We start from the raw sequence: 26,019 nt of genomic DNA on the forward strand, positions 1-26,019 counted from the left end.
GCTTTGTCTGTTAAATATAGGGTATCACTATGACTCTTTATTTAAAAAATTGAAATCCCTTAGAGACCTACATAAAGAAAACACTATATGACAGCAATACCTAATTACAGGATGAAAAATACCTATTAACAGACAATATAGAGAAAAGAAAACTTTGCCCTCAAGTTGTTTTTAAATATAAAGTTCAGATGATGGTTTCTTAAGCTTAATTTATGAAACAAAAAATTATGTCTTCTTATGTTAATATAAAGACAAGAAATTTGTAAACAAAACTAAACTTTTCAGTTACTAAATACAATCAAATTTATCTTAAAACAGCAGTACAAGGTATTGATGGTAGTCACCATTTTTTTCCACATCAAAATTAAAGACTGACATGACTTTTTAATTCCTTTTGGTACTTCATAATATAAAACTTGCCAAAACATATGTTTCATTTGGGATTTATAGGGTTGGCCAGGAACCTAAACCAAAATCATATCATCCACACACTAAAATAGAGATCTCTGAATCCTATTTTAGAAGTTTAGGACTCTGGCTAGTAGCACTATAGATTTATTTTTTATTATTATTTTTTTATTGGTGCATTGTATTCATACATCTTAATGGGATGCGAGATGGTGGAGACATACATGCACACAACACCCAATATCTGAATATTTAGAAATGAAAGGGTTATTTTTCTTTGCTTAAATTTGTTTGTTCCAGATTAGTTTTTAAGACAATTATTGCTGGACATGGTGGTACACACTTAGAAACATAGTAAGTACTTGGGAAGCTGAGATGGGAGGATCACAGGTTGAAGACCATCCTTGGCACTTAGCAAGATCCTCAGAAATTTAGTGAGACCCAGCTGGGTGTGATGGCTCAGGCTTGTAATCCCAGTACTTGGGATGCTGAGACAGGAGAATAGCAGGTTTGGGGACAGCCTCAGCAAGTAGTGAGACTCTCATCAACCTAATAAGACCCTATTTCAAAATAAAAATAAAATAGAGCTAGGAGTTTAGCTCTGAGATAGAATGTTCCTGGGTTCAATCCCCAGTACCACACACAAAAAGAAAGAAAGAACAAAAGGAAGGAAGGAAGGAAGGAAGGAAGGAAGGAAGGAAGGAAGGAAGGAAGGAAGGAAGGAAGGAAGGTGTTCCTGCATAACTTATTTTAGGTAGTTGTATTTTATTGTTGTTGTTGTTGTTTGGGGGGGGTGATACTGAAGATTGAATTCAGAGACATTCTACCTCTAAGCTACACCCACACCCTATTTTAGTTTTTATTTTGAGACAAGGTCTCTCTAAATTGCAGAAGGCCTTGCTAAGTTGCTGAGGCTGACCTGGAACCTGCTATCCTCCTGTCTCAGCCTCTCAAATACTAGGATTACATGTACGTGTCACCACGCCTGTTTATATTTTTCACTCTCATGAAAATGCCTACCTTAAACATCTATATAAAGGCTATTTCAATTTGTCATTTTGTAGAAAAAATTATCTAAGATATAGTACTTGTTTTTATAAAATAATGGAGAAAATGATGAAAATTTATTTGAAAATTTAAGTTGGTGAGTTTTTTCTTAAAGAAAATTAAACATTCAAAAATTTTCTTTAAAAATACACAACAAGCCAGGCGTGGTGGCGCGTGCTTGTAATCCTCGCACTTAGGAGGTGGAGACAGGAGGATCGCGCAGGTTCAAAGCCAGCTTCGCTAGCTTAAGAGACCCTATTTCCAAATAAAAAGTATAAGATAGGTCTGGGAGTGTAGCCTGGAGGTAGAATGGTTTCCAGGAACCCCAGTACCACCAAAAAAAAAAAAAAAAAAAAACACAACAACAAGCCAAGTATAGTGATGCACACCTATAATCCCAGTACTTTTCAGTACTTGGGAGACTGAGACACAGGTTTAATACTTGGGAGACTGAGACACAGGTTTAAGGCCAGCCTTGGTAATTTAGGAAGACCATGTTTCAACATAAAAAATAAAATAGGACTGGGGAAGCTGGGTGTGGTGGCAAAGGCCTGTAATCCCAGCACTTGGTAGGCTGAGATAGGAGTGTCATAGGTTTGAGGTCAACATCACCAATTTAGCAAGACCCTCAGCAACCTAGTGGGACTCTGCCTTAAAATAAAAACTAAAAAGGGCTAGGGATATAGATCAGAAGTAGAATGCCTCTGGTACAAAAAAAAGGCGGGGGGAGACTATGGAGTATATCTCAGAGGTAGAATGGCCCTGGGTTCAATCCTTAGTACCAAAATAATAACACTTTTTTTTCTGCAGTACTAGGGATTGAACCCAGGGCCATTCTACCTCTGAGCTATACCCCCAGCCCTATTTTTTATTCCTTCTTTTGAAACAGGGTCTCATTAAGTTATACAGGACCTCACTAAATTGAGGCTGGCCTTGAACCTGTGATCCTCTTGACCACGGCTGGCATACTTTTTTTTTTTTTTTAACAGTTTGAGCTTCTCCTACCTCCCCTTCAAAATAAATACATATAAGAGCCAGGAGCAGTGGTGCACACCTGTAATCCCAGTACTTCAGAGAATGTGACAGAAAGATCACAGGTTTGAGGTCAGCCTCAGCAACTTAGTAAGACTCTCAACAATTTACCAAGACTACTTCAAAATAAAAAATACAAAACAGTCCTGAAGGGTATGAATACCCCTGGACTCAATCCCCAGAACTGTAAAAATAAAATTAGCTAATTAATTAAACAATCTCCTGAAAAAAGGCAAAGTACATTGGAGAATCTGGAGACCTACAATCTTTTCCCATATTAATCACTAAGTCTACAATCTGAGTAGGTCAATAACTGCTAACTCTACATCTGTTCACCTATAATGTGGGTTAGATGTAATCAGTAATTTTCAAACTGGACTATTTGAAGTCTTGTGGATTCTATGTGTTTAGGGGAAGGAGGAATAGATGATAATTTAGAATTTGCACTTTTTTTGTGTGGATCTGGGGTTGGAACCCAGGGGCATTTGACCTCTGAGCTACATCCCCTGCCCTATTTTTTTTTTTTTCTGGTGGTACTGGGGTTCCTGGAAGCCCTTCTACCTCCGGGCTACACTCCCAGACCTATTTTTTTATTTTTGGAAACAGGGTCTCCTAAGCCAGTGCGGCTGGCTTCGAACCTACGCGATCCTCCCATCTCAGCCTCCCAAGCGCAGGGATTACAAGCATGCGCCTCCACGCTGCCTTCCCCTGCCCTATTTTTTTATTCTTTATTTTGAAACAGGGTCTCACTAAGTTGCGGAGGACCTCATCAAGTAGCTGAGGCTGTCCGCAAACCGCAATCCTCTGGTCTCAGCCTCCCAAATGCTGGGATTATAAGCGTGTGCCACCATGCCTGGCTTGCACTTATTTAAAAAAAAAAAAATCACTACTACTATAAAGATCCTTTAATAATCAAAATCATCTTATTCTAGTTTTTTATTCTATTAATGACCTTTATTAGTCTCACATTTTAAATTGGAAGAATAAAATACCAAATATATAAAATGTTCTTCTCAAAATCAAACAATTTATGCAATGTGAGTCACCCAATTCTGCAGTAATGTTATCTGTTTGTAACAGCTGCCTTATGGTCCTATAACTACAAATGAAACATGGTTTCCAGAGATCAAAGACTAGAAATTAATTTCCCCTTGAGTGAGCTAGTAAATTATCCTACTAACTTTTAATATCATAGCATTAAAAGAGAAATCTAAGGAACTGAGTTATTTGTAAAGTACCTGTACTATGCACTGTAACTCTCTTCTCTCTGCCTCCCATTGCTCTGCTTGTAATCTAAACTCTTCCGATGCTGTCTCCCTGATACGAGACTCCATCTCATTCTTCTCCTGCTCACGTTTTTCCATCGCTTCCTTCATATAAATAAAATCTTTCTTTACCATTATATCAATAAAGGTTGTATAAAAGGGTTTTCCTTACCTACAACTATTAAAACTATTTATAATCCATGTTAAAATTTTATACTAATACTACCATTTTGACTATCAGAATATAAATCTGAATAAGAAGCTATGCTTACCCATTTAAGCATTATAACATATACTTGAATGCATAGACATATTTGGCCAAATTTTTCTAAATAATTTAACTTCTGCGATTAGGACATTATTATAATAGAGACAAAAATAAAGTCAATTCCACTTAATGTGGAAATCTCTACGTATGAAGAAATTATTTCAATTATCCTCAATAATTTATATACATATATGACACAAAATTTTCAAAAGGGGAATAGGAAGGAATTTTGTACAATATATCAAGCCAGGTGTGGTGGTGTATCCCAGTACTTGGGAGGCTGAGACAGGGGAATTGCAAGTTCAAAGCCAGCCCCGGCAATGTAGTGAGAAACCTAGTGAGACCCTGTTTCCAAATAAAAAATAAAAAAAGTAAAACTGGGAGCATAGCTCGGAGGTAGAATAATGCCTCTAGGTTCAATCCTCAGTACCTAACTAAATAATTAAAGGCATATAAGGAAATTCCTAGATGTGTGTGTGTGTGTGTGTGTGTGTGTGTGTGTGTGTGTGTGGTGCTGGGGCTGGAACCCAGAGGCATTCTACCTCCGAGCTACATGCCCAGCCCTATTTTTTATTCTTTATTTTGAAATAGTGTCTTACAAGATCAAATATGGTTCAAACCTTTCAAGATATATAAAATACAGGTTACCTGAAAAGACCAATTTTCTAACCTATAGGTTTTCAAAATAAGTCCCCATTACATCTGAATATGTGTAAAAGTATGAATATATCATGGTTAACCTGGACACTCGTTGGGAGGGGGGAAGGGGAATGGGGAAGGGGAGAGGGCACCAAGCATAGTCCAAATGTATACCATTTTCAATATGTTCCACAAATAAATAAAATTTTTTAAAAACATGAGAAAATTGCTTTGATTTATATAAAAAAGAAAAAAGCTTCCATGGCCATATGGGCCTATTTAATATATATTACCCTCAAAACCTTCACTAATTGAAAGCTATCATAACAGCCTTGAGGTTTCCCCCAAGGACTAAATAGTGACTTCTACTCCACCTCACACGCCCCCAAAAATCTTGTGCAAATCAGTTCAAAGCCAATAGCCTAAACCAAAGTAGAGTTTTCCTAAAGAGCTATTGAGGTTATACAGTGTGTTATATCTTAAGATGCTGGCAACTGATTACCGAAATGCTGCCACCATCACCCTTCTTTCTCCACAGCTCCAAGACACTTTGGAGGGAGGGGAGGATTACACAGGCCTCCAAGGACTTGTACCACCAGCCACCACCTAAACTCCTGCCATTCAAATATACATGGAGCCTTGGCTAGGACAGGTACTGTTCCAGAGTCTAGGAATACAATGGTAACAGAAGAGTCCACCTAGCATCACTGACAGGTAATTAGAAGTAGATCTTGTTGACAACGTCTGGACTCTTGTACCAAATTTTACATTTAGTAAATGTTTTTATAAAATTATTTTTTAGTGAATAGGCATTTCTAGAATTCAGAAAAGCCATTTAACACAGTGGTCTACACAAAGCATTTTTATCATGTTCTTCTTTTAATTTAAGCTGTTACTTCAAAAATATGGCAAACATAGACAACTCAAAATCTGTCTCCTAAGTGATTGGTAACCTCGACCATAAAGCAATTGTACTTTAAGAAGTAAAAAGGAACCCAAAAAAAGGGAATAAATAACTCACAATAATTTAAATAAATATTAAATGTTTATACTGTATGCTAGGCATGGTGGCGCATGCTTGTAATATCAGCACATGTGAGGCTGAGACGAAAGAATTATGGATTCGTGAACAGTCTCAGCTACTTAGTGAGGTTCTCTGCAACTCAGTGAGATCTTGTTTCAAAATAAAGAATAAAAATATCAGGCCAGGCATGGTGGCTCATGTTTGTAATCCCAGTACTTGAGAGGCTGAGACATGAGGAAAGCAGTTTGCAGACAGCCTCAGTTACTTAGTGAGGCCCTCTGCAACTTAGTGAAACCTGTTTCAAAATAAAGAAAAAAAATAGGGCTGGGGATGTAGCTTGGAGGTAGAATGCCCCTGGGTTCCAACCTCAGTACCACAAAAAAAAAAAAAAAAAAATCATGCTGGGGGTGTACCTCAGAGGTAGAATGAGCCTGGGTTCCATCCCCAGTACTGAAAAAAAAAATTATACTTCATAAGTATGTAGAATATGCCCTACATAGATAATGAAACTTATGTCAAACATACCAACATTTTTCTATACTTACTGTATATTCAAACCAAAATCTGGGGCCCACATTTCTAAAATTCCAAACTTTCATGTTGGTAGATTTTGGGTTGTTATCTTTTTACAATATGCCCACATGAGTGTTTAGTTAGTTTCTTTCCAATATCAAATATCACAAACTTTCTCAAAGAGTCCCAGCATGCATATTAATATATGCATATTACAAAAGAGACCAGTAAAAATGCCTCTAAAAAGGAAGAAGAGAGGAAGGGAAAAGGAAGGAAGGAAAGAAGGAAACCAAAGAATAACTTCAGGTAACAGACAACACATCTCAATGAATAGTATACAGAAAATTTTTTTAGGAAAAAAATGTACCTGTAGGGTTTTTTCAAGTCTGCTTTTTTCCTTCATAAGTAAATCAAACTCTTGATGGCAGTTTTGAATTATATTGTCTCTTTCCTCCAAATCATGTTCAAATCTTCTGCATTCCTCTTTCCATTTCTGCTGGGAAGACTGAAATACTTTCTCGATCTCATTTGCCTTTCCTTGAAGTTCTGAATTCTGAGCTATTAAAAATATAAGAGTTAATAGGTGTACATATGACCTTGAGTTCAACCACTAGAAGTCTAAAAACCTAAACACTGAAGCTGATTCCACTGACAGCATGATCTTAGGACCATACATTTAATCCTTTCATTTCAGGAAACTCTTGAAAAGCTCACTGTTCCTGGACCAAATTATTCTGTAAGTTCTCACTCTCTTCTTCTCCTTGGATGTTTTTGCTGTAGAATAGTGTATTATCTACTTGAAGGCATGCCCACGTGTAGGTATCACTCTAGTGCCAGCTATAGTTCTGCTTTTCTTCTATTCAAGAAAACCAATCAAGCAGGACATGATGCTACACACTAGTAATGCCAATACTTGAGAGGCTAAGACAGGAGATTTCAAGTTTGAGGCCAGCCTCAACAACTTCATAAGACCTGTTTCAAAAAATAAAAAACAAAATGGGGCTGGGGGTGTAGCTCAGAGGTAGAATGCCCCCTGGGTTGTATCCCCAGTTAAGAGAAAAAGAAGAAAGGAAGAGAGGAAGGGGAGGGGAAGAGAAGAGAGAGGAAGATTTTTTGTAAAAGACCATGACACAGCTGGGTGTGGTGATGCACATTTGTTATGAATCCCAATACTTAGGAGACTGAGACAGAAGGATCACAGGTTTGAGGCAAGCCTCAACAACTTAGTTAGACTCTTTTTCAAAATAAAATAAAAAAGAATTCAGAATGTAGCTTGGAGGTAGAATGCTCCTTGGGTTTAATCCCATTATAAAAAGAAAAAATACCTTGTGGTCTATTAAAAGTCTCAATAAATCACAAATCTTGGTAATTGATTATGGGTAACAAACTACTTTACATATGAGACTATTATAAAATGGAGCTCCAGCCCTTAGAACTATAGCTATTTACTCACCCAATTTGGGTACCTTAATACCTCAACAATATCTAACACTTCTCAACATACCACCCACTGCTGCTCTGTTTCAATATCTAGAAAATAAGTAAGAAAAGGCTTCCAAGTTAGGTTTTTACATCTAATCAAACCTCCCTGATTCTCTGACCCTCAGCAAGAATAAAAACATCTCCTAGTTAAGTTGTTGTGAAGATAAAATGAGAAAATATGTACAAACACACCTGTTAAAAGATGCCAGTTATGTTAGTATTATATTAAAATTATATTTCTTTGTTTTTTGGTTTGTTTATTTGTTTGTTTTGTAGAATTAGGGTTGAACCCAGGGGCACTCTACCTCTCAGCCATACCCTAACCCTATTTTTTTATTTTAATTTTGAAACAGGGTCTCACTAAACTGCAGAGGGCCTCACTAAGTAGCTGAGGCTGGCCATGACCCTGTGTTCTTCCTGGCAAGTGTGTACCACCATGTCCAGCTTCTGAATTGTATTTTGTATGTGTGTGTGTGTGTGTGTGTGTGTGTGTGTGGTACTGGGGGTGAAACCCAGGGGCTTTTCTACCTCCGGGCTATACTCACAGACCTATTTTATACTTTATACTTGGTCTAGAACCTGTGATCTCCTGCCTCAGCCTCCCAAGTATTAAGATTACAGGAATGCACCACCACACCCAGCTGCTTTCACATGTTTGCTTGTTGTTGTTGTTGCTTCTATTGTTTGTTTGTTTGCTTGCTTATTTGTTTGTTTGTTGAAATACTAGGAATTGAACCCAGGGGAGCTCTACCACTGATGTATATGCCCAGCCCTTTTTGGTTTTTATTTTGGAACAGGGTCTAAGTACATTGCCCAGGTTATCTTTAAACTTGCAATCCTCTTGCTTCAGCCTCCAAAGCTGCTGATATTGTAGGTCTGCACCACCTAGCTCTACTTTCACATTTTTTAATTTCTAAGAGTTTTAAATTTTTTAATAGTTTATGGTTCTTTTTTGTTGGTGGTGGTAGTACTGGGGTTCCTGGAAACCCTTCTACCTTCAGGCTACACTCCCAGACACCTATTTTTTATATTTTTATTTGTAAACAGGGTTTCTTAAACCAGCGTGGCTGGCTTCGAACCTGCGTGATCCTCCTGTCTCTGCCTCCCAAGAGCAGGGATTACAAGCATGCGCCACCACGCCTGGCTAGTATCTGGTTCTTAACACATACATGGACTATACTCTCTTTCAGCCATGAGGATATTAATGCTACTTGTTTGTTAAAATTTCTTTCTCACTGGGCATGGTGGTACACTCCTGTAATTCTAGCTGCTTGAGAGGCTGAGGCAGGAAGATCAAAAAGCCAGCCTGAGTGACTTAGCAAGACCATATATCAAAATAACAATAACAATAAAAATTTAAAAAATAAAAGCTGAGGATATAGCTCAATGGCAAAACATTTGCCTACCAAATGTGAGGTCATGGGTTCCTGATCCCCAGTACTTCAAAAAATAAAATAAAAAGCCGGTTGTGGTGGCACAACCCTGTAATCCCAACATTCGGGAGGCTGAGACTGGAGGATCACAGTTCACAGACAGCCTCAGCTATTTAGTGAGGCCCTCTGCAACTTAGTGAGACCCTGTTTCAAAATAAAGAATAAAAATAGGGCAGGGAGTGTAGCTCAGAGGTCAAATACCCCTGGGTTCCATCCCCAAACCCGCCAAAAATAAATAAAAAATAAATAAATAATAATTTTTTTTTGGTGGTACTGGAGGTGGAACCCAGAGGCTTTCTACCTCCGGGCTATACTCCCAGACCTATTTTTTTTTTTTATATTTTATTTGGAAACAGGGTCTCACTAAGTTGCTGAGAGCCTCACTAAGTAGCTGAGGCTGGCTTCGAACCTGTGTGATCCTCCTGTCTCAGCCTCCCAAGCACAGGGATTACAAGCATGAGCCACCATGCACGGCTTAATAAATAAATTTTTTAAAATAATAAAAATATACTTGTCCCTACAGAGTTTTTCTTTCTTTCAAGTTGATTTTTTCTCTGTTTTAAAGACTTTCCTAAAATATCTGGTACTTCTTGATTTCCTTCTCTTTACTAGGAATGAAGAGCTATTAAGTATAATATACCATGTACGCAAATATACCTACCACCTGGATCCCTAGCTAGAGGGTGGAGGTTGACCACAATGGACCACTGGAGGGGGATTGGCTGGGTCATACATACATTCATATAACCCCAGTATCACTATCACAAGGTTTTTCTTCCTGGCTTGGTCAGGTGGCCCATGGAAAAGTCCTCCTGCTTCCCATATGAAGTATAGGAATCTGGGTAATATGCTTTGGGGAAGCCAGCCAAAAAAGGAAGCTGGAAACAATGGTCCCTCAATATCCAGCATGTAGCATGCTATCTTACCATTTCTGCCAGTCAGAAGATGCTCTATTTTACCATTAACAGAGGGCAAACTTCCTCACTCCCACTAGGAAGTAGGAGCATTCTCACAGTAGCATGCTCTTGAGAGGGGTTCAAATATTTTTCACCAACAATTCTTCCTATCCGATAACTTTAATGAAAGGAATCATACAGCATGTCCTCATGTGTGTAATGTTTCCTTAACTCAGCACAATGTTTTTGGGACCCATTCAAGTTATTGTACCAGTAGCTGGCTTATTTTTATTATTGAGTAAGAGTGTATTGTATGAATAACACAAATTATCTGCTCATTCCTTAGTCAATCAACATTGTTGGGGTTATTTTATAAGTTGGGGCTACTATGAATGGAGCTGCTATGAAATTCTTAGAGTCATATTTCATGGGCAAATATTTTTCTTTCCCATGGAATACTAAAAATGAAATTGCTGGGTCACAGGATAAATGCATATGTTGTTTTTTTAATTGCAAGACTTTTTTCTGAAATAGTTTTACTATTTTACACTACCCTAAGAAAGCATAAAAGTTCCAGTTGCTCTACATCTTTACCAACATGTGGCACTGACAGTTTTTTTAAATTAAACTCAGCAGAGGTTCCCAAACTTATTTTCATCCCATCCCTGTGAGCACTATGAGATATGGCCATGAGGCCTTGCCAGAGGAGAACAAAGGAACAAAGAAAGAGAAACTCCCCTGACCATTACCCTGCACTGAGATGACCTGGTCACTGGCCCCGTGACCAGCGGCTTACCTGACTACTTCTGTACCCACCCCTCCTTGCCCCATAAAAAGCTCCAAGTCTTTAAGGAGGCAGGCTTCTCTCATGGGTTCTCCCTCCTTCCCCATCAGTTGCCTCCTTCCAGGTTGTAGTCCTGAATAAAGCCTGTTCCTTGCTGTTGGGCCATGTTTTCTTTGTCCCCATAGCCACCAACAATCCCCTTTTCAGAAAGAAAAAAAGTTACTCAAAGTCCCCTCCCCAAGAAATGTACCTATTTTAAGTTAATAAACAGAAAGATACAGTGACAAAAGTTCTTTCATGTTCTTTCATGTATCTATATTTCATTCCCACACAACCTGGGAAGTGGTAATCACCCACTTTGGGAATCTTTAAGAGTCATTTGATAGGTGTATTGGAGGGCCACTGTGGTTTTAATTTGTACTTCCCTAATTAAGTAAAGTTAAGCATTTTTCCTGAGAATGATGGCCATTCTACCATCTTCCTCTGCAAATTCACATATACATACATACATACATACATATATGTACTTTTTATTTTTATTTGGAAACAGGTTTCACTAGGCTGATGAGAATCTCACTACTTGCCCAGGCTGTCCTCCAACCTGTGATACTCTTGCCTCAGCCTCACCAGCACTGCATCACCACAAGCGTGCACCACCACGCCCAGTCTTTTTTCTTAATTTTATTTTGAGACAGGGTCACACCAACTTGTCCAAGTTAGCCTTGAGCTTTAAATCCTCCTGCTTTGCCTGCCTTGAGGCAAGGCGGGAGCTGGGACCTCCGAGGCCAGGATAGGAGCCTGCGGAGGGGTTAGTTCAGTGCGGGGGCCAGTGAGGCCAGAATTGGGGCCTCCCAAGAGGCAAGGCCAGTGCTGGAGCCAGCGAGACTGGGATCAGAGTCCTCCGGGTGGCCAGGCCACTACTGAAGCTGTCAAGAGTGGGATCAGAACTTGCAATGTGGGATGCACAGAGAAATATCACAGAAAAATAAAAACTAGATGCTTCCCCTAATTAGCAATAACTAGAAGGAAAGGGGTAACAAGAGGAGGTCGAGTTATAGAAAGGGCCCTATAGCGAAGCAACTAAGGTGACCAATCAGAGGGTATGGGATGGGGGAGAATGGAGCCTCTTTAAAACACAGGAGGTAAAGCCAGGTGTGGTGGCACATGCTTGTAATCCCCGCGCTTGGGAGGCAGAGACAGGAGGATCGTGCAGGTTCGAAGCCAGCTTCGCGCTGGCTTAGGAGACCCAGTTTCCAAATAAAAATGTAAAAATAGGTCTGGGAGTGTAGCCTGGAGGTAGAAGGGCTTCCAGGAACCCCAGTACCACCAAAAAATAAAATAAAATAAAATGCAGATACTAGCTACAGCCACGCCCTCTCGGCATCTGCATTATTATTATTCATGCAGTCCATAGGCAGAATCTCAAAGTGAGAAATAGCCCCAAGAGAAGGTGTGGTCGCTGGCCGAAAGTACTCTCCACTTTTAGATATTCTTTCATACTATTATTCTTTTAATAATGATTCTTTTAACTCTCCACATGAATTGCTCCGGTGGTGTAAGATCAGGACTGTGAGAGAAACTGAGTCCGTGGAAAATAAAATTTCTGGTAATTTGTCCAAACCTCTAAATGTCCTTGGCTTTGTTCAGATGGTAAAAGAACTTAGTTAGAGATTAGATGCGGTGGTAGCATTCCAGTCAGTAATTACAAACGCAGATTTCCTCTCAATCTTTGACCTTCAACCTAATCACTAACTAACCTAGAGGGGGAGGCAACCCGATGCCTCCATTTACCTCTCTTTGTGATCCTGCCCAGATACGGGAAGACAAACATTGGGTGTAGCATCAAAGCAACCCAGTTTATGAGCAACTAATACTGCCCGATACAATGGAGCTGAAGGCTAGGAAGATTCTTGACCTTTACACCCAGTATGAGCCCTGCCCGAGATGGGAGGGGCGCCACGTGGCCAAGGAAAGGATATTGCAAAGGGTCTGGGACAGGAATATGGATTATTTATAAGATGAATAGGTTTCTAATAAGCCTATCGTTTGGGGAAAAGTGTTTCACAGCTAAGGAAGTATATCTGACAACTAAATCTAAAAACTACATGGTATTTTTGGTGTTTGTCTGCCAAACTGTGTTGTGAGTTTGCTTAAGTTTTCAGATTTTAGGAGGTAAGACGGCAACACCTGAGAAAACTCTATCACATCCACCTGAATCACCACATCTCCCCATGCCTGCCATACGGACTGAGCCCAAAAGATGGAAAGTTCCAAGAAAGTTAAAGAAGATTCTCCGAGAGGCCTCCAAGCCTTGGGCGTGCCCGTTTCTTCGGGAAGATTGCCCTTTGGAACTGCTTGTCTGCAAGATCAGGGAGAAGATCCGGAGTTAATCTCTTGAAAGCCGAAAGCCAGCCGAAAGCCGGACTAGTTTTTTTACCTTTGTTTACATGTTATTCACTATTGTTTCACAGTGATTGCATTCACCTCCTTTTCTCTTATTATTAACTTTACTGGTGAAGGGTATAAATTTTTCGGGGTTCTTGTAATAAAGTGTCATTAGCTCACAAAGCTCTTGTCCATATCAGATTCTTTCCAGAAAGCGCCGCCAGTAGGAACTTAAAGAAATTTAATTCCTAGAGGGAAAGAATCGCTGCAGATAAGAGGCTGCAGTACGTCACCCTATCCTTCCCCATCTTTTCTGAGATTCTCGACCGTGAGTGGACTCGCACCCCATTTGAGCTGAGTTGGTTTACGGCAATAAAATATAAATAAGATACAGGAGGTACGTAAACAAATGTATCAAAGATAATCACCGATCAAGCATGGGATCGAGGGTGGGGGAGGGAATGGGATGGGGATTGGATGAGGGCTAATTGGATGATGTATGCTTGTATATCCTCTCAAGTCTTGTATTCCAATGTGATGTATGATTACAATGCATAAATAAATAAATAAATAAATCCTCCTGCTTCAACCTCCTGGGGTGGATGAGATTGCAGGCATGCATAACCATACCAGGCTCAGAAGTCATTAACTTTTACATTTACTATTTTCTAATTCTTATATTCCTAAATTCAAGTAATTGTGTAGTTATTAAATACCAAAAGTAATTTTCAGAGCTTAAAACATAATATCCCAAGTATGGTTCCATGATTTACTGAATACTTTTGAGTTAAAGGAGACTTCAAGAAGCAAGACAGTCTCGTGGCCTTCTCCATCCCTCCTAACATCCACCCCTTTACCTCCCCAAAGCAAGGCAAAGAATCTAGAAATGTTGCTCTGAGATCTTCATGTGATAGGTGTCTTGCTCTATGCCCAGAGGAAAATAATGCCATAAACAAACAAGCCTTGCTGGGCTCCCCCCTGTTTATTACCACTAGATCACACCCTTTTTGTCCAATTATATTTCTCCACAACTATCCACTTCTTTCAACAGACTCACCATAAAAAATAATTTTCCCTGTGTCTTTGAATCCTCATTCCTAAAGATCCCTATGTCATGTAAAGCTCTGTTAAATAAATTTGTTATATTTTCTCTTGTTAATCTGTGTTTGTTATAAAGGTACTAGCCATAAATCTTGCAATGGGCAAAAAAAAAAAGATAATTATTTTTCTCTTCTACATAATCAAAAATACTTCTGAACACCAGGCATGGCAGGCAGGCATCTGTAATCTCAGTACTCAGGAGTATGAGACAGGCGAATCAAAGGTTTAAGGCTAGCCTCAGCAACATAGTGAGATGCTCAGTAGCTTAGCGGGATCCTTTTTCAAAATAAAATATAAAATAAGACTGGGAGTGCAACTCAGAGGTAAAGCAACCCTGGGTTCAACCCCCAATATCTAAAAAAAAAAAAAAAAAAAACCCTCTGACAAATGTCAGTAATCAAAGTTAACTAGCCCCAAGTAAGAATCTTAACCACTACAATAATTAAAACTTAACATTTGTTTAGCCTTTGAAGATAACAAAGCATTTTCTTTTTCTCATTTAATCCTCAAAACAACCTACATTCAACTATCAGTAAAGAAATGATAGGACAGTCTTCTAATCCATATTCCGTGTTTTCTTAACTAGAACTGCTGTGTATAAGAATGTTCATGGAAACATTATTCTTTTGTTTTTGTATTTGTTTTTGTTTTCTTTAGACAGGATCTCACCATGTTGCCCAGGCTGGCCTCAAACTCACAATAATCCTGCCTCAGCCTCCTGAAGAGCTGAGATTACAGGTATGTGTCACCATGACCAGTTTGCTGATTAGCTCTCATGAGTATAAAGATTGCAGTATCTCTTGAACACATAGATTCTCAAGCTAGAGATTCTGATTCATAATATTTATAATGAGTCAGACTAGAATATAGACTTAAACACAAAATTCCTTTGTGATACTGCTGACTATTCATGGAACAAGTGCTTTAAAAGAGTAAATTTTGAACCTCTTTTTTCTATACATGTGATAATACATAAAAAATTAATCTGGGCTAAAAAATTAAACAGTGTTACAGCCTATCATGTAAAAGACCCTGGATTCAATCCCTAGCACCATAAGAAATTGAAGTATATAAATGTATATCAATTGCCAGAAGATTTTATACATACTCAGAAAAGTCTGCCAATTAAAAGTCAGTCAGTGAAGCTGGCCTTTATGGTATACACTTGCAATCCCAGTACCTGGGAGGCTGAGAGAGTAGGATCGCAGGTGTGCGGCCAGCCTCAGCAACTTAAGCCCTCTGCAACTTAGTGAGACCTTGTTTCCAAATAAAAGATAAAATAGGGCTGGGTGTAGCTCAGAGGCAGAAAGCCCTGGGTTCAATCCCCAATACTAAAAAAAAAAAGTCAGTCAATGAATTAAAACCCTACCTCTGATCCTATATGAATATACAACAGTAAGTAAGGAATGATAAAGAATAAGATTATAGCCCTAAATTTGGAAAGAAATAGCAGTAGTCTTACCACAGAGTTTTTCTTGGATCCTATGTGCCTCAGCTAATCTTTCTTCAGCCGCCCGTCTTCCAAGACCAGCTTCCTTTCTAGCAACAGCCAGGTCATATTCCAGGCTTTGTCGCAACGCTTCTCCTTTTTCCACCTCGGACCGTAGTTTGGCAATCTGGCTCTCATAGCTTGACAGCTAAAAACAGATTTCCAAGTTCATGAACCCATATTAAAACATGTCTGCAAGATTATGAGATCATGTGCTCAAACATTTAAATTTCTTAGAGAAACTTGGTTCCATAATATTTATTAGATAAAAATGTATAAATTCATATTTTCTGAAATACCAGAAAGGAAGCACTACATTACCAAATGACATTCAGAAGTTTCTTATTTTAGAAAATCCACTAAAAATTTTTAAAGAAATTCTTGTAAGAATAAAGAAAAATCAGCTGAGCATGGTGGCACACACCTGTAATACCAGTACAAGGCCAGCACAGGGTAACTTAGCAAGACCCTGTTTCTTTCTTTTTTTTTTTTTTTTTTTTATGGTACTGAGGATGGAATCCAGGGGCTTTCTACCTCCATGCTACACTCCCAGACCTACTTTTTTTTAAAATATATTTTATATGGAAACAGGGTCTCACTAAGTTGCTGAGAACCTCACTAAGTAGCTGAGGCTGGCTGCGAACCTGCATGATCCTCCTGCCTCAGCCTCCCAAGGACTGGGATACAAGTGTGCACCACCACACCCGGCACCCTGTTTCAAAATATTAAATAAAGCCCAGTGTGGTAGCACACACTTGTAATTCCAATACTTGGGAGGCTGAGACAGGGGATCGCACAGGTTCACAGCCAGCCTCAGCTACTAAGTAAGGCCCTCTGCAATTTAGTGATACCCTGTTTCAAAATAAAGAATAAAGCCGGGCGTGGTGGCGCACGCTTGTAATCCCCGCGCTTGGGAGGCGGAGACAGGAGGATCGTGCTGGTTCGGAGCCAGCCTTGCTGGCTTAAGAGACTCTGTTTCCACATAAAAATGTTAAAAAATAGGTCTGGGAGTGTAGCCCGTGGGAGTGTATCTCGAAGGTAGAAGGGCTTCCAGGAACCCCAGTACCACCAAAAAATAAATAAATAAATAAATAAATAAATAAATAAATAAATAATAAAAAATAAGGATGGAGGTGTAGGTGGAAAAAGAATGACCCTGGGTTCAATCTCCAGGACAATACATATAGACAGACAGACAGACAGACAGACATAAAATAGGGCTGGGGTGTAGCTTAGAGTTGGAACACTCCTGAGTTCAATCCCTTTTACCATGCATGTACACGCATGCACAAACACAAAAGGTGTGTGATTTCTCTTTATTCGTGTGAGGGTTTGGGAGATACTGGAGATTGAGCCCAGATGTGCTCAATCATTCTGTCTCAGCCTCCCAAGTACTGGGATTATAGCCATGTACCATCACACCCAGCTCTTTTTTTGTGTGTGTGTGTGATACTGGGTATGGAACCCAGGCTCTTTCTACCTCCTAGCTACACCCCCCAGGCCCCCCAGCCCCACTTTTTTTATTCTTTATTTTAAAACAAGGTCTCACTGAGTTGCATAGGGCCTCACTAAGTAGTAGCTAAGGCTGGATGCAAACCATGATCTTCCTATCAGTCTCCCAAATGCTAGGATTACAAGCTTGTGCCACCACACCCATCAGCTCTCATTTTAATAGGAAACTCATACCCCCAAAATTGAAAAATGCACGACATATAGTAAGAACTTGAAAACTCATACTTTTTCCTTTTCTCACTCTATTCCCTAAATGGAATCAAGAAGCATACTTCATCAAATTAAAGTTTGGTAAATATGGTCAATATTATTTCTTGTGGATCTGCTATTACTGATAAAACAAAATAATAAAATTGCTAATTTTACAGACATTTTAACAAACCAATATCTAATTTGTGACCTTTCATAAAATGACAGAAATAGGTAAAAAAAAACTAGATATTTTGTAGGTTCTTTCTCACACTAAAAATATATGCTCTAATCAATGATTCATTAATAATGTTGAGAGACTTCCGGGAAGATGGCGACCGAGAAAAGCGGGGCTTAAGAGCCCCGCTAACAACTAATCTCCATTACCACAAAATCAGTGCCTTTCATAGCCAGAAAACACCATCACCAGAGAAACAAAAAAATCACCAGGCTCCAGAGGGAAAGCGGACTGAGAACAGAGCTCAGAGCCACAGAGGAGATAACACCGGCCTCACGCCCGAGGACGCGGCAGCAGCGCCATACTGCCGGCGGCAGCGACGAATTCACCTGACAGCTACAGCAAGTCAAGGTGAGCCGCTGCGGAACAGCGGGATCTTTCGGCGCAGGGAGCATCTAAAGCTCCCAGTGGCTGAGCTCAGCACACGCTGCAGGGACTCGGAGTGGAACTCAAAACCAGAGAAGAAAAAATACGCCAGCCTCACGGCCGAGGGTGTGACAGCGGTGCCATATTGCCACCGGCGGCAGCAGCAGTGAATTCACCGAGTCCAGTACAGCTACATCTGCGTACTCAAGAACAGTGAGTCAAATTGCGGGCCACAGAGGAGAAATCCCAGTACTGTACTCCCTGGGACTTGACCCAGTGGGAAAGTGGCGGTGGCAGAGATATCACACCATAGGAGAACGTGCAACCTGGCACCCCCCCCATAGTCTAAAGCAGCCTCTATCGACTCCCTGGGTCTGAGACTCTGTGAAACAACCCAGTAAAGGAGTAGTGGGGTCAGAGATACTACAGACTCGAGATCCAGAGCACCTTAAGCGAAGTCATAGTGACCCAAGGGAAGAACCCAGAGAAGGCACAAACTTCCGAAATCATGAGAAAGAGGAATAACACTGGAGCAATGAATGCTCACAACCCCACAACATCACAACCCGATAAAACAGAAAATCAGAGGTTTCTAGAAGATCAAATCAGGAAAATAACTGTAGAAATAATAGAGGTGCTTCGAAAAGAATTCAGAGAGAGCCAAAAAGAGATAAAGGATGTAATTAATGAAGTAAAGGCCTCAATTCAAAGCATGAACAACCGATCAGACCACATGGAGAACAGAATCTCGCTCCTAGAAGATGATCATTCCAAAAATGAACGCATAGTTTCTAATCTAGGAAAAAATATCCGACAGCAGGAATCTGATATTGAAGAATGGGGTGAGGATCGGGTGGGGGCTGACTGGGCGATGTGTGCATGTATGTCAACAAAAGTTTGTATCCCACTAAGATGTATGAATACAGTGCACCAATAAAAAAAAAAAGAAAGTAAAAAAAAATAATGTTGAATACGTGCTATATGATAAGTACTGTGAAAAATGCATAAACAAGTGTTAGGGTGCTCCTGGTTCAAGGAAATAAATGCTATAGACAGGTATATGAACTAAGTTTTATAAAAAGAGGTAAAAATAAAATATTATGAAACCTAGAAGAAATACAAAATTAATGACTGTGAGCAGAACAGAAAGAGACCATGGGAGAGAGAGAACTATAAAAATGTATCTTATACTGGGCATGGTGGTACATTCTTGTAACCCCAAGCATTTGGGAAGCTGGGACAGGAGGATCTGGGTTCATGGGCAGCCTCAGCTACTTAGTGAGGCCCTTTGCAACTCAGTGAGACCCTGTTTCAAAATAAAGAATAAGCCAGGCGTGGTGGCACACGCTTGTAATCCCCGCACTTGGGAGGCAGAGACAGGAGGATCGCCTAGGTTCAAAGCCAGCCGCGCGCACTGGCTTAGGAGACCCTGTTTCCAAATAAAAATGTAAAAATAGGTCTGCAAGTGTAGCCCGGAGGTAGAAGGGCTTCCAGGAACCCCAGTACCACCACCACCAAAATAATAATAATAATAATAATAATAATAATAATAATAAGAAGAAGAAGAAGAAGAAGAAGAAGAAGAAGAAGAAGAAGAAAAAAGTGGGTCTGGGGGTGTAGCTTGGAGGTAGACTGCCCCTGAATTCCATCCCCAGTACCACACACACCAAAAAAAAGGTATTTTATAAGCCAGGAGTGGTGGTACACACTTGTAATCCCAGCATTTGGGAAGCTGAGACAGGATGATCCAGGTTCTCAGCCAACCTCAGCTACTTGGTGAGGCCCTTTGCAACTCAGTGCCCTGTTTCAAAATAAAAAATAGGGCTGGGGGTGTGCCATAGAGGTAGAAATGCTCCTGCGTTCCATCCCCAGTACTGAAAAAAAAAAAAAAAAAAGATTAGCCAACTTAAATGTAACTCCACTTTATAAAACCACCATTTTTATAATTTTATTGGTGCATTATAGCCTCACATCACAATGTAGTTCAGAGGGATAGTGACATACATGCACACAGCACTTGGTGGGCTCTCCCCCAGTCCCTCCTCATCCTCCCCCATACAGGATACTGAGATTGACATTGGTATTCTCACATATGAGATCACATTGGTAGAAGTGATTTCTCCATGATTCTCCCTCTTCTATACTCTTCCCCTAGTGGACCTCCCTCCTTCCACTGGAGTTTCTCCTCTCTTATTTAAAGTGCCTCTTGTATTCTCCCTAGATTCCTTGATTACTCCTTAGCTTCCACATGTGAGAGAAAACAAATGACCCTTCACTTTCAGGGACTGGGTAATCTCACTTAACATAAAGTTCTCCAGGTCTATCCATTTTCCTACAAATGACATAATTTTGTTCTTCTTTATTGTCAAATAGAATTCCATTGTGTATAGATCCCATAACTCTGAAACCCATTCATCTGTTGATGGACACCTGGGTTGGTACCATAACTTGACTATTGTGAATTGTACTGCTACAAACATGGATGTGCATGTAATACTATAATATTCTGATTTCAGTCCCTTAGGAAAGATACCCAGGAGTGGTATAGCTGGATCATATGGTGGATCCCTTCCCAGTTTTCTGAAGAATCCCAAAACTGATCTCCTTAGAGGTTATACTAATTTGCAAACAGTGAAGAAAAATTTCCTATTTCCCCACATTCCTGCAAGCATTTATTGTTTTTGACTTCTAGATGATTGCCATTTTAATTGGGGTTAAATTTAGAATCTCAGTATAGTTTTGATTTGCATCTCCTTGATTGCAAATGATGTCAAACATATTTTCATATACTTATTGACATTTCTTGGTGTTGGTATTTCTTCTTTTGTAAAGTGTCTATTTAATTCAGTTGCCCATTTCTTGATTGGATTATTTGGTAAAACCACCATTTTGTAACTTTTATAAGTTCCTATTTCTTTGTAAGTTTCCATTCCTGAAAACTGTAAATGTTAACCCCTTCTTTCCATTCTAGCCACTAGCCAATCACATGAAGACTACAAAACTACACCCACCAGTAGGAGTATGGTGCAAGAATCTGTGGTAGGTAAAAACTGGGCAGATTTCCCACTCATTATGCTTACCAGGTTTTTGTTGGTAGCACACCCTTTCTGCGTAAAGTAAATCATATTGCCAACCCATTGTGTGTGTGTGTGTGTGTGTGTGTGTGTGTGTGTGTGTGTGTGTGTCTGAGGATGGAACCCAGAGGCATTTGACCTCCGAGCTACACCCCCTGCCCAATTTTTTATTCTTTATTTTGCAACAGGGTCTCACTGAGCTGTGGAGGGCCTCACTAAGTAGCTGAGGCTGTCCACGAACCGCAGTCCTCAGGTCTCAGCCTCCCAAATGCTGGGATTACAAGCGTGCACCATCAATGCCCAGCTCAACCAACCCATTTTTAAACACGTCTTGTGTGTGTGTGTGTGTGTGTGTGTGTGTGTGTGTGTGGTACTAGGGATGGAACCCAAAGGCATTGTACTCAGGGACTGAACTAGTCCTATTTTTTAGTCTTTTTATTTTTGAAGCAGAGTCTCACTGAGTTGCAAAGGGCCTCACTATGTAGCTGAGGCTTCTGCGAACAGAGATCCTCTGTTCTCCACCTCCCGAATGCTGGGATTACAAGTATGTGCCACCATGCCTGGCTTTATTATTTATTTTGAAACAAGGTCTCACTGAGTTGCAGAGGGCCTCACTAAGTATCTGAGGCTGTCCACAAACCACAATCCTCCTGTCTCAGCCTCTCAAATGCTAGGATTACAAGCATGTACCACCACGCCTGGCTCAGGACACATGTCTTTTCTTATGACATCATGATAATTTATTTCTAATAAGCTCAAGTCTCAGTAACATAAACAAATAAATAAATGAGTGAATATCTCCCCCACAAACAAAAAAAAAGGTAAGAAAAAGAAAAAGACAAAAACAAAAAGATTTCTGAAGGGAAATATCAGAAATTATCACTAGTAAACCAGGTGTGGTGGCGCACACCTTTAATCTCAGTGGTTGGAAGGCTGAGACATGAGGATTGCAGGTTCAAGACCAGCCTCAGCAATTTAGAGAGACTCTTAGCAACCTATTGAGACCCTGTTTCAAAACAAAAAACAAAATAGAGCAGGGAGTGCAGGTAGGTCAGATGTCTCTGGGTTCAATCCCCAGTACCACCAAAAAAAAAAAGGAAGAAGAAATTAGTCACTAGTAGATGTTAATATACGCAGAGTGAGATAAGCTTCATTTTTCATATATAAAGAACTTATGAAATAAGAATGTATAAATATCAATTAATAGCTAAAGAAAAACAATCATAGAACTTTCTTACTTACAAGTTCCAGGTAACTCTAATGTTTGTTTCAGATTCTGTCCTTCCCTGCCCACTCACTCTCCTCTCATAAGAATAAAGTTGCCAGCCAGGTGTGATGGCACATACTTGTGATCCCAGTACTTGGGAAGCTGAGACAGGAAGACCACAGGCTCATAGCCAGCCTCAGCAACTTGTGAGGCCCTTCGCAACTTAGCGAGACAGTTTCAAAATAAAGAATAAAAAAATCGAGCTGGGGGTATAGCTCGGAGGTAGAATACCCCTGGGTTAAATCCCCAGTACCACAAATAAATAAATAAATACATACATACATACATACATACATACATACATACATACATAAATACATAAATAAGTAAATTTGTCAACCTTTGAGCATTCTCATTTGGGCCACTTTGCTATCAGATCCCTCCCAAACCTCCTTGGGCTTTGCTCTGTACCAGGGGAACTATGTTTCCCAGGCTCCCTTGACAAGTGGCTTCTGAGTGTAGCCAGTGAGAGGCACTTACGGATTGGATTACCTGAGGGCAAAGGAAGCGAAGAAACCAAACTACTTGCCCTGTAGATCTACTTCAATCATTCTCTCTGTCATCTCAGGGTACAAATCCTTCTGGATAGTCCTTCCTCCCCTGGCCCTTGCTCTCTCCAAAGAGGTCTGGTTTTTATCCTTAGAAGTGGAGGAAGCTGCTTCTAATGTTGCTACTATCCAGGCTACCTGAATTTCCTGTTCCTTTCTTCAGAACCCTAGTACCTGTATAACCAACACCCTCTACTAATGACCTTTTTTTTCCCCCAGTACTGGGGATGGAACCCAAGGGCATTCTACCTCCAAGCTATACCTTCAGCTCTATCTTTTATTCTTTATTTTGAAACAGGGTCTCACTGAGTTGCAAAGGACTTCACTAAGTAGCTGAGGCTATCTTCAAACCACGATCCTCCTGTCTCAGCCTCCCAAATGCTGGGATTATAAGTGTGAGCTACCACACCCGGCTTTTTTTTGGGGGGGGGGATTGAACTCAGGGACATTCTATCTCCAAGCTACTCCCTATCTCCCACCTTTTTATTTTTTATTTTGAGACAGGGTCTTGCCAGATTGCTGAGAATCTCATTAAATTGCTGAAGATGGTCTTGAGCCTGCAATCCTCCTGTCACAGCCTGGAATTATATGCATACGCTACCACGCCCATCTTACTACTGTTCCTTTGTTGAAAGATTTAGCATAGTTTCTATTTTCACAACAGTGCACCCAATAATATTGCTCTGGGTATCAGAAATGGTCTCAAGATAGGTTTCTGATGTTGGGTAGCTAGCCTATTTAAGGCCAAACAAGTGAAAACCTCCTTGCAGGTAGAAATGGAATACTACTGATCCATAGTATACAATGCAATCACAGTTATTTAAATTGTAGTGTGTACCGGGCATGGTGGTACACGCTTGTAATCCCAGCATTCAGGAGGCTGAGACCGGAGGATCGTGGTTTGCGGACAGCCTCAGCTACTTAGTGAGACCCTGTTTCAAAATAAAGAACAAAAACTAGGGCAGGAGGTGTAGCTTGGATGTCGAATGCCCTGGGGTTCCATCCCCAGACCTGCAAAAAAAAAAAAAAAATGTAGTGTGTAAATTGTTTAGGATGAAATTTGAGTTGAAGACAAGCCTTTGGAAAATGAAGGAGTAACAGCACTTGACCCCGATGGTAGTACTGTTTACCATGAGACCCGAAAAGCAAGAAGGCTCAATCTCACTAACTAGAATATTTACAAAAACAAAATTATAATCTCAGGGCTTTGGGAATGCAGCTTAAAAGAGTTAGATAACCAGAGAATTTTTATAATTTTAAAATAATCTCTTTTTTAAGCCGGGCATGGTGGTGCATGCTTGTAATCCCCGCGCTTGGGAGGCTGAGACAAGAGGATCGCGCAGGTTCAAAGCCAGCCTCAGCTACTTAGTGAGGCTCTCAGCAACTTAGTGAGAGCCTGTTTCCAAATAAAATATAAAATAGGGCTAGGAGTATAGCCCAGAGGTAGAAAGCCTCTGGGTTCCACCCCCAGTACCACTAATAATAATAATAATAATAATAATAATAATAATAATAATAATAAATAATAATAAAAAACAAAACAAAATAATCTCTTTTTTTTTGTAGCCCTGGGGCAGAAGGTTAAAAGCCAGCCTGAAAATTTGATCATGGTGAATGCAGAATTAAAACTTGAAAGGACAATCTCACCAAGTTTCTACTATTAAGATGCTATTAGCTGGATACAAAGTAGGTAGGAAGAGTTTTGGGATTTAAATTAACTAAAACCCATGAACCTCCAAGTCTTCCTGGAATATCCCTTACCAACAAAAGCAGCCTCTCCTCCCTGACCAAGTTAACTAGCTTTGTATTGCTTAAGGATTTAGTAACCTCATACCAGAGCAGCTGCCTTGCGAGATCCACCATTCTTTGTCACCACAGACTGACTCAGATCTCAGTGAGCAACAGGAGGAGTAATGCATAGTCTGTTCCAAGAGAAAATAGCTTATACAGCTTAAGAATGGCAATCTCTCTACTTTTTCATTAGCAAGAAAATAGAGAACATGTATACAACTGATACACATTTAATAAGCTAGCTTTTAACATTTTCTTGGATGGGTCACTACAAACTGAATTTATAAAAAAAACAGAATTGGCCTACAATCATTTAATATGGTCAAGATGTCAGTAATTCCATGATGCCTGATATACAGAGTAAATAGTTAGCCCAAAGTTATATATCTTTAAATGAAAGGGCTCAGAATAAGTCAAGGTCTGTGTAATTTGATATTCTTCCCACTATACCAGTCTACCTAAACTAAGCTTTAAAAATGAATAAACTTGGGCCTGGGGATTTAGCTCAGTGGTAGATTACTTGCCTAGCAGAGGATAGATTTAATCTCTTCAGAGAAAGAAAGAAAAAAGATAAAACCTAACAGACTAACAGAAGAGATACAAGCATATAATTCATGAATTGTCTTAAAAGGGGGGAAAAAAACTACTAGTAGTCATTGAAATACATACTTATATGTATGTATTTCAGGAATATACACACATTAAGATACATGATAGAATAAAACAAAAAAAACTAAGAAAATTTATGAGACTATTAATAAGCATTCAATATTCAAATCTACTTACTTAAGATCATCCATGATTGAGATAATATAAGAACCTATCTTATCATTTCTAAAATTTTTATTTATAAATCCTTTAGTCATCAAATACATTCATCAATTAATTTTTTTTTTTTTTTGGTGGCACTAGAGATGGAACCTAGGGGCATTCTACCTCCGACCTACACCCCCAGCCCTATTTTTTAGTTTTTTTTTATTTTTGAAGCAGAGTCTCACTGAGTTGCAAAGGGCCTAGCTAAGTAGCTCAGGCTGTCCACGAAAACGATCCTCTGTTCTCCACCTCCCAAATGCTGGGGTTACAAGCATGTGCCACCACACCCAGCTATCAATTTTTTTTTTTACCAGATCAAACCCATTAAGTAAAATAAAACCGGGACAACATACAAACAAATAGAATGGCCGGGCATGGTGGCACACGCTTGTAATCCCCGCGCTTGGGAGGCGGAGACAGGAGGATCGCAGGTTTGAAGCCAGCCGCGCTGGCTT

The 26,019-nt window shown here is 39.8% G+C and overlaps 1 protein-coding gene across 4 annotated transcripts in view; it reads right to left on the reverse strand.

Moving 5' to 3' along the window:
• Window positions 1–26,019, reverse strand: part of CCDC171 (coiled-coil domain containing 171) — a gene marked incomplete at both ends in the record, with an annotated part of 323,708 nt that overhangs the window by 284,297 nt on the left and 13,392 nt on the right. For 3 of the 4 annotated variants that reach the window (XM_080709192.1, XM_080709191.1, XM_080709190.1), the window contains 3 exons: window positions 3,726–3,857; window positions 6,564–6,754; window positions 15,740–15,914. In XM_080709192.1, the coding sequence (XP_080565318.1) occupies window positions 3,726–3,857; window positions 6,564–6,754; window positions 15,740–15,914 (498 nt within the window). The remainder of the gene's footprint in view (window positions 1–3,725; window positions 3,858–6,563; window positions 6,755–15,739; window positions 15,915–26,019) is intronic. The other variant, XM_080709193.1, reaches the window with a different exon arrangement.

The sequence above is a fragment of the Muscardinus avellanarius genome (genome assembly GCF_963383645.1).
Source record: "Muscardinus avellanarius genome assembly, chromosome: 13".
NCBI lineage: Eukaryota > Metazoa > Chordata > Mammalia > Rodentia > Gliridae > Muscardinus > Muscardinus avellanarius.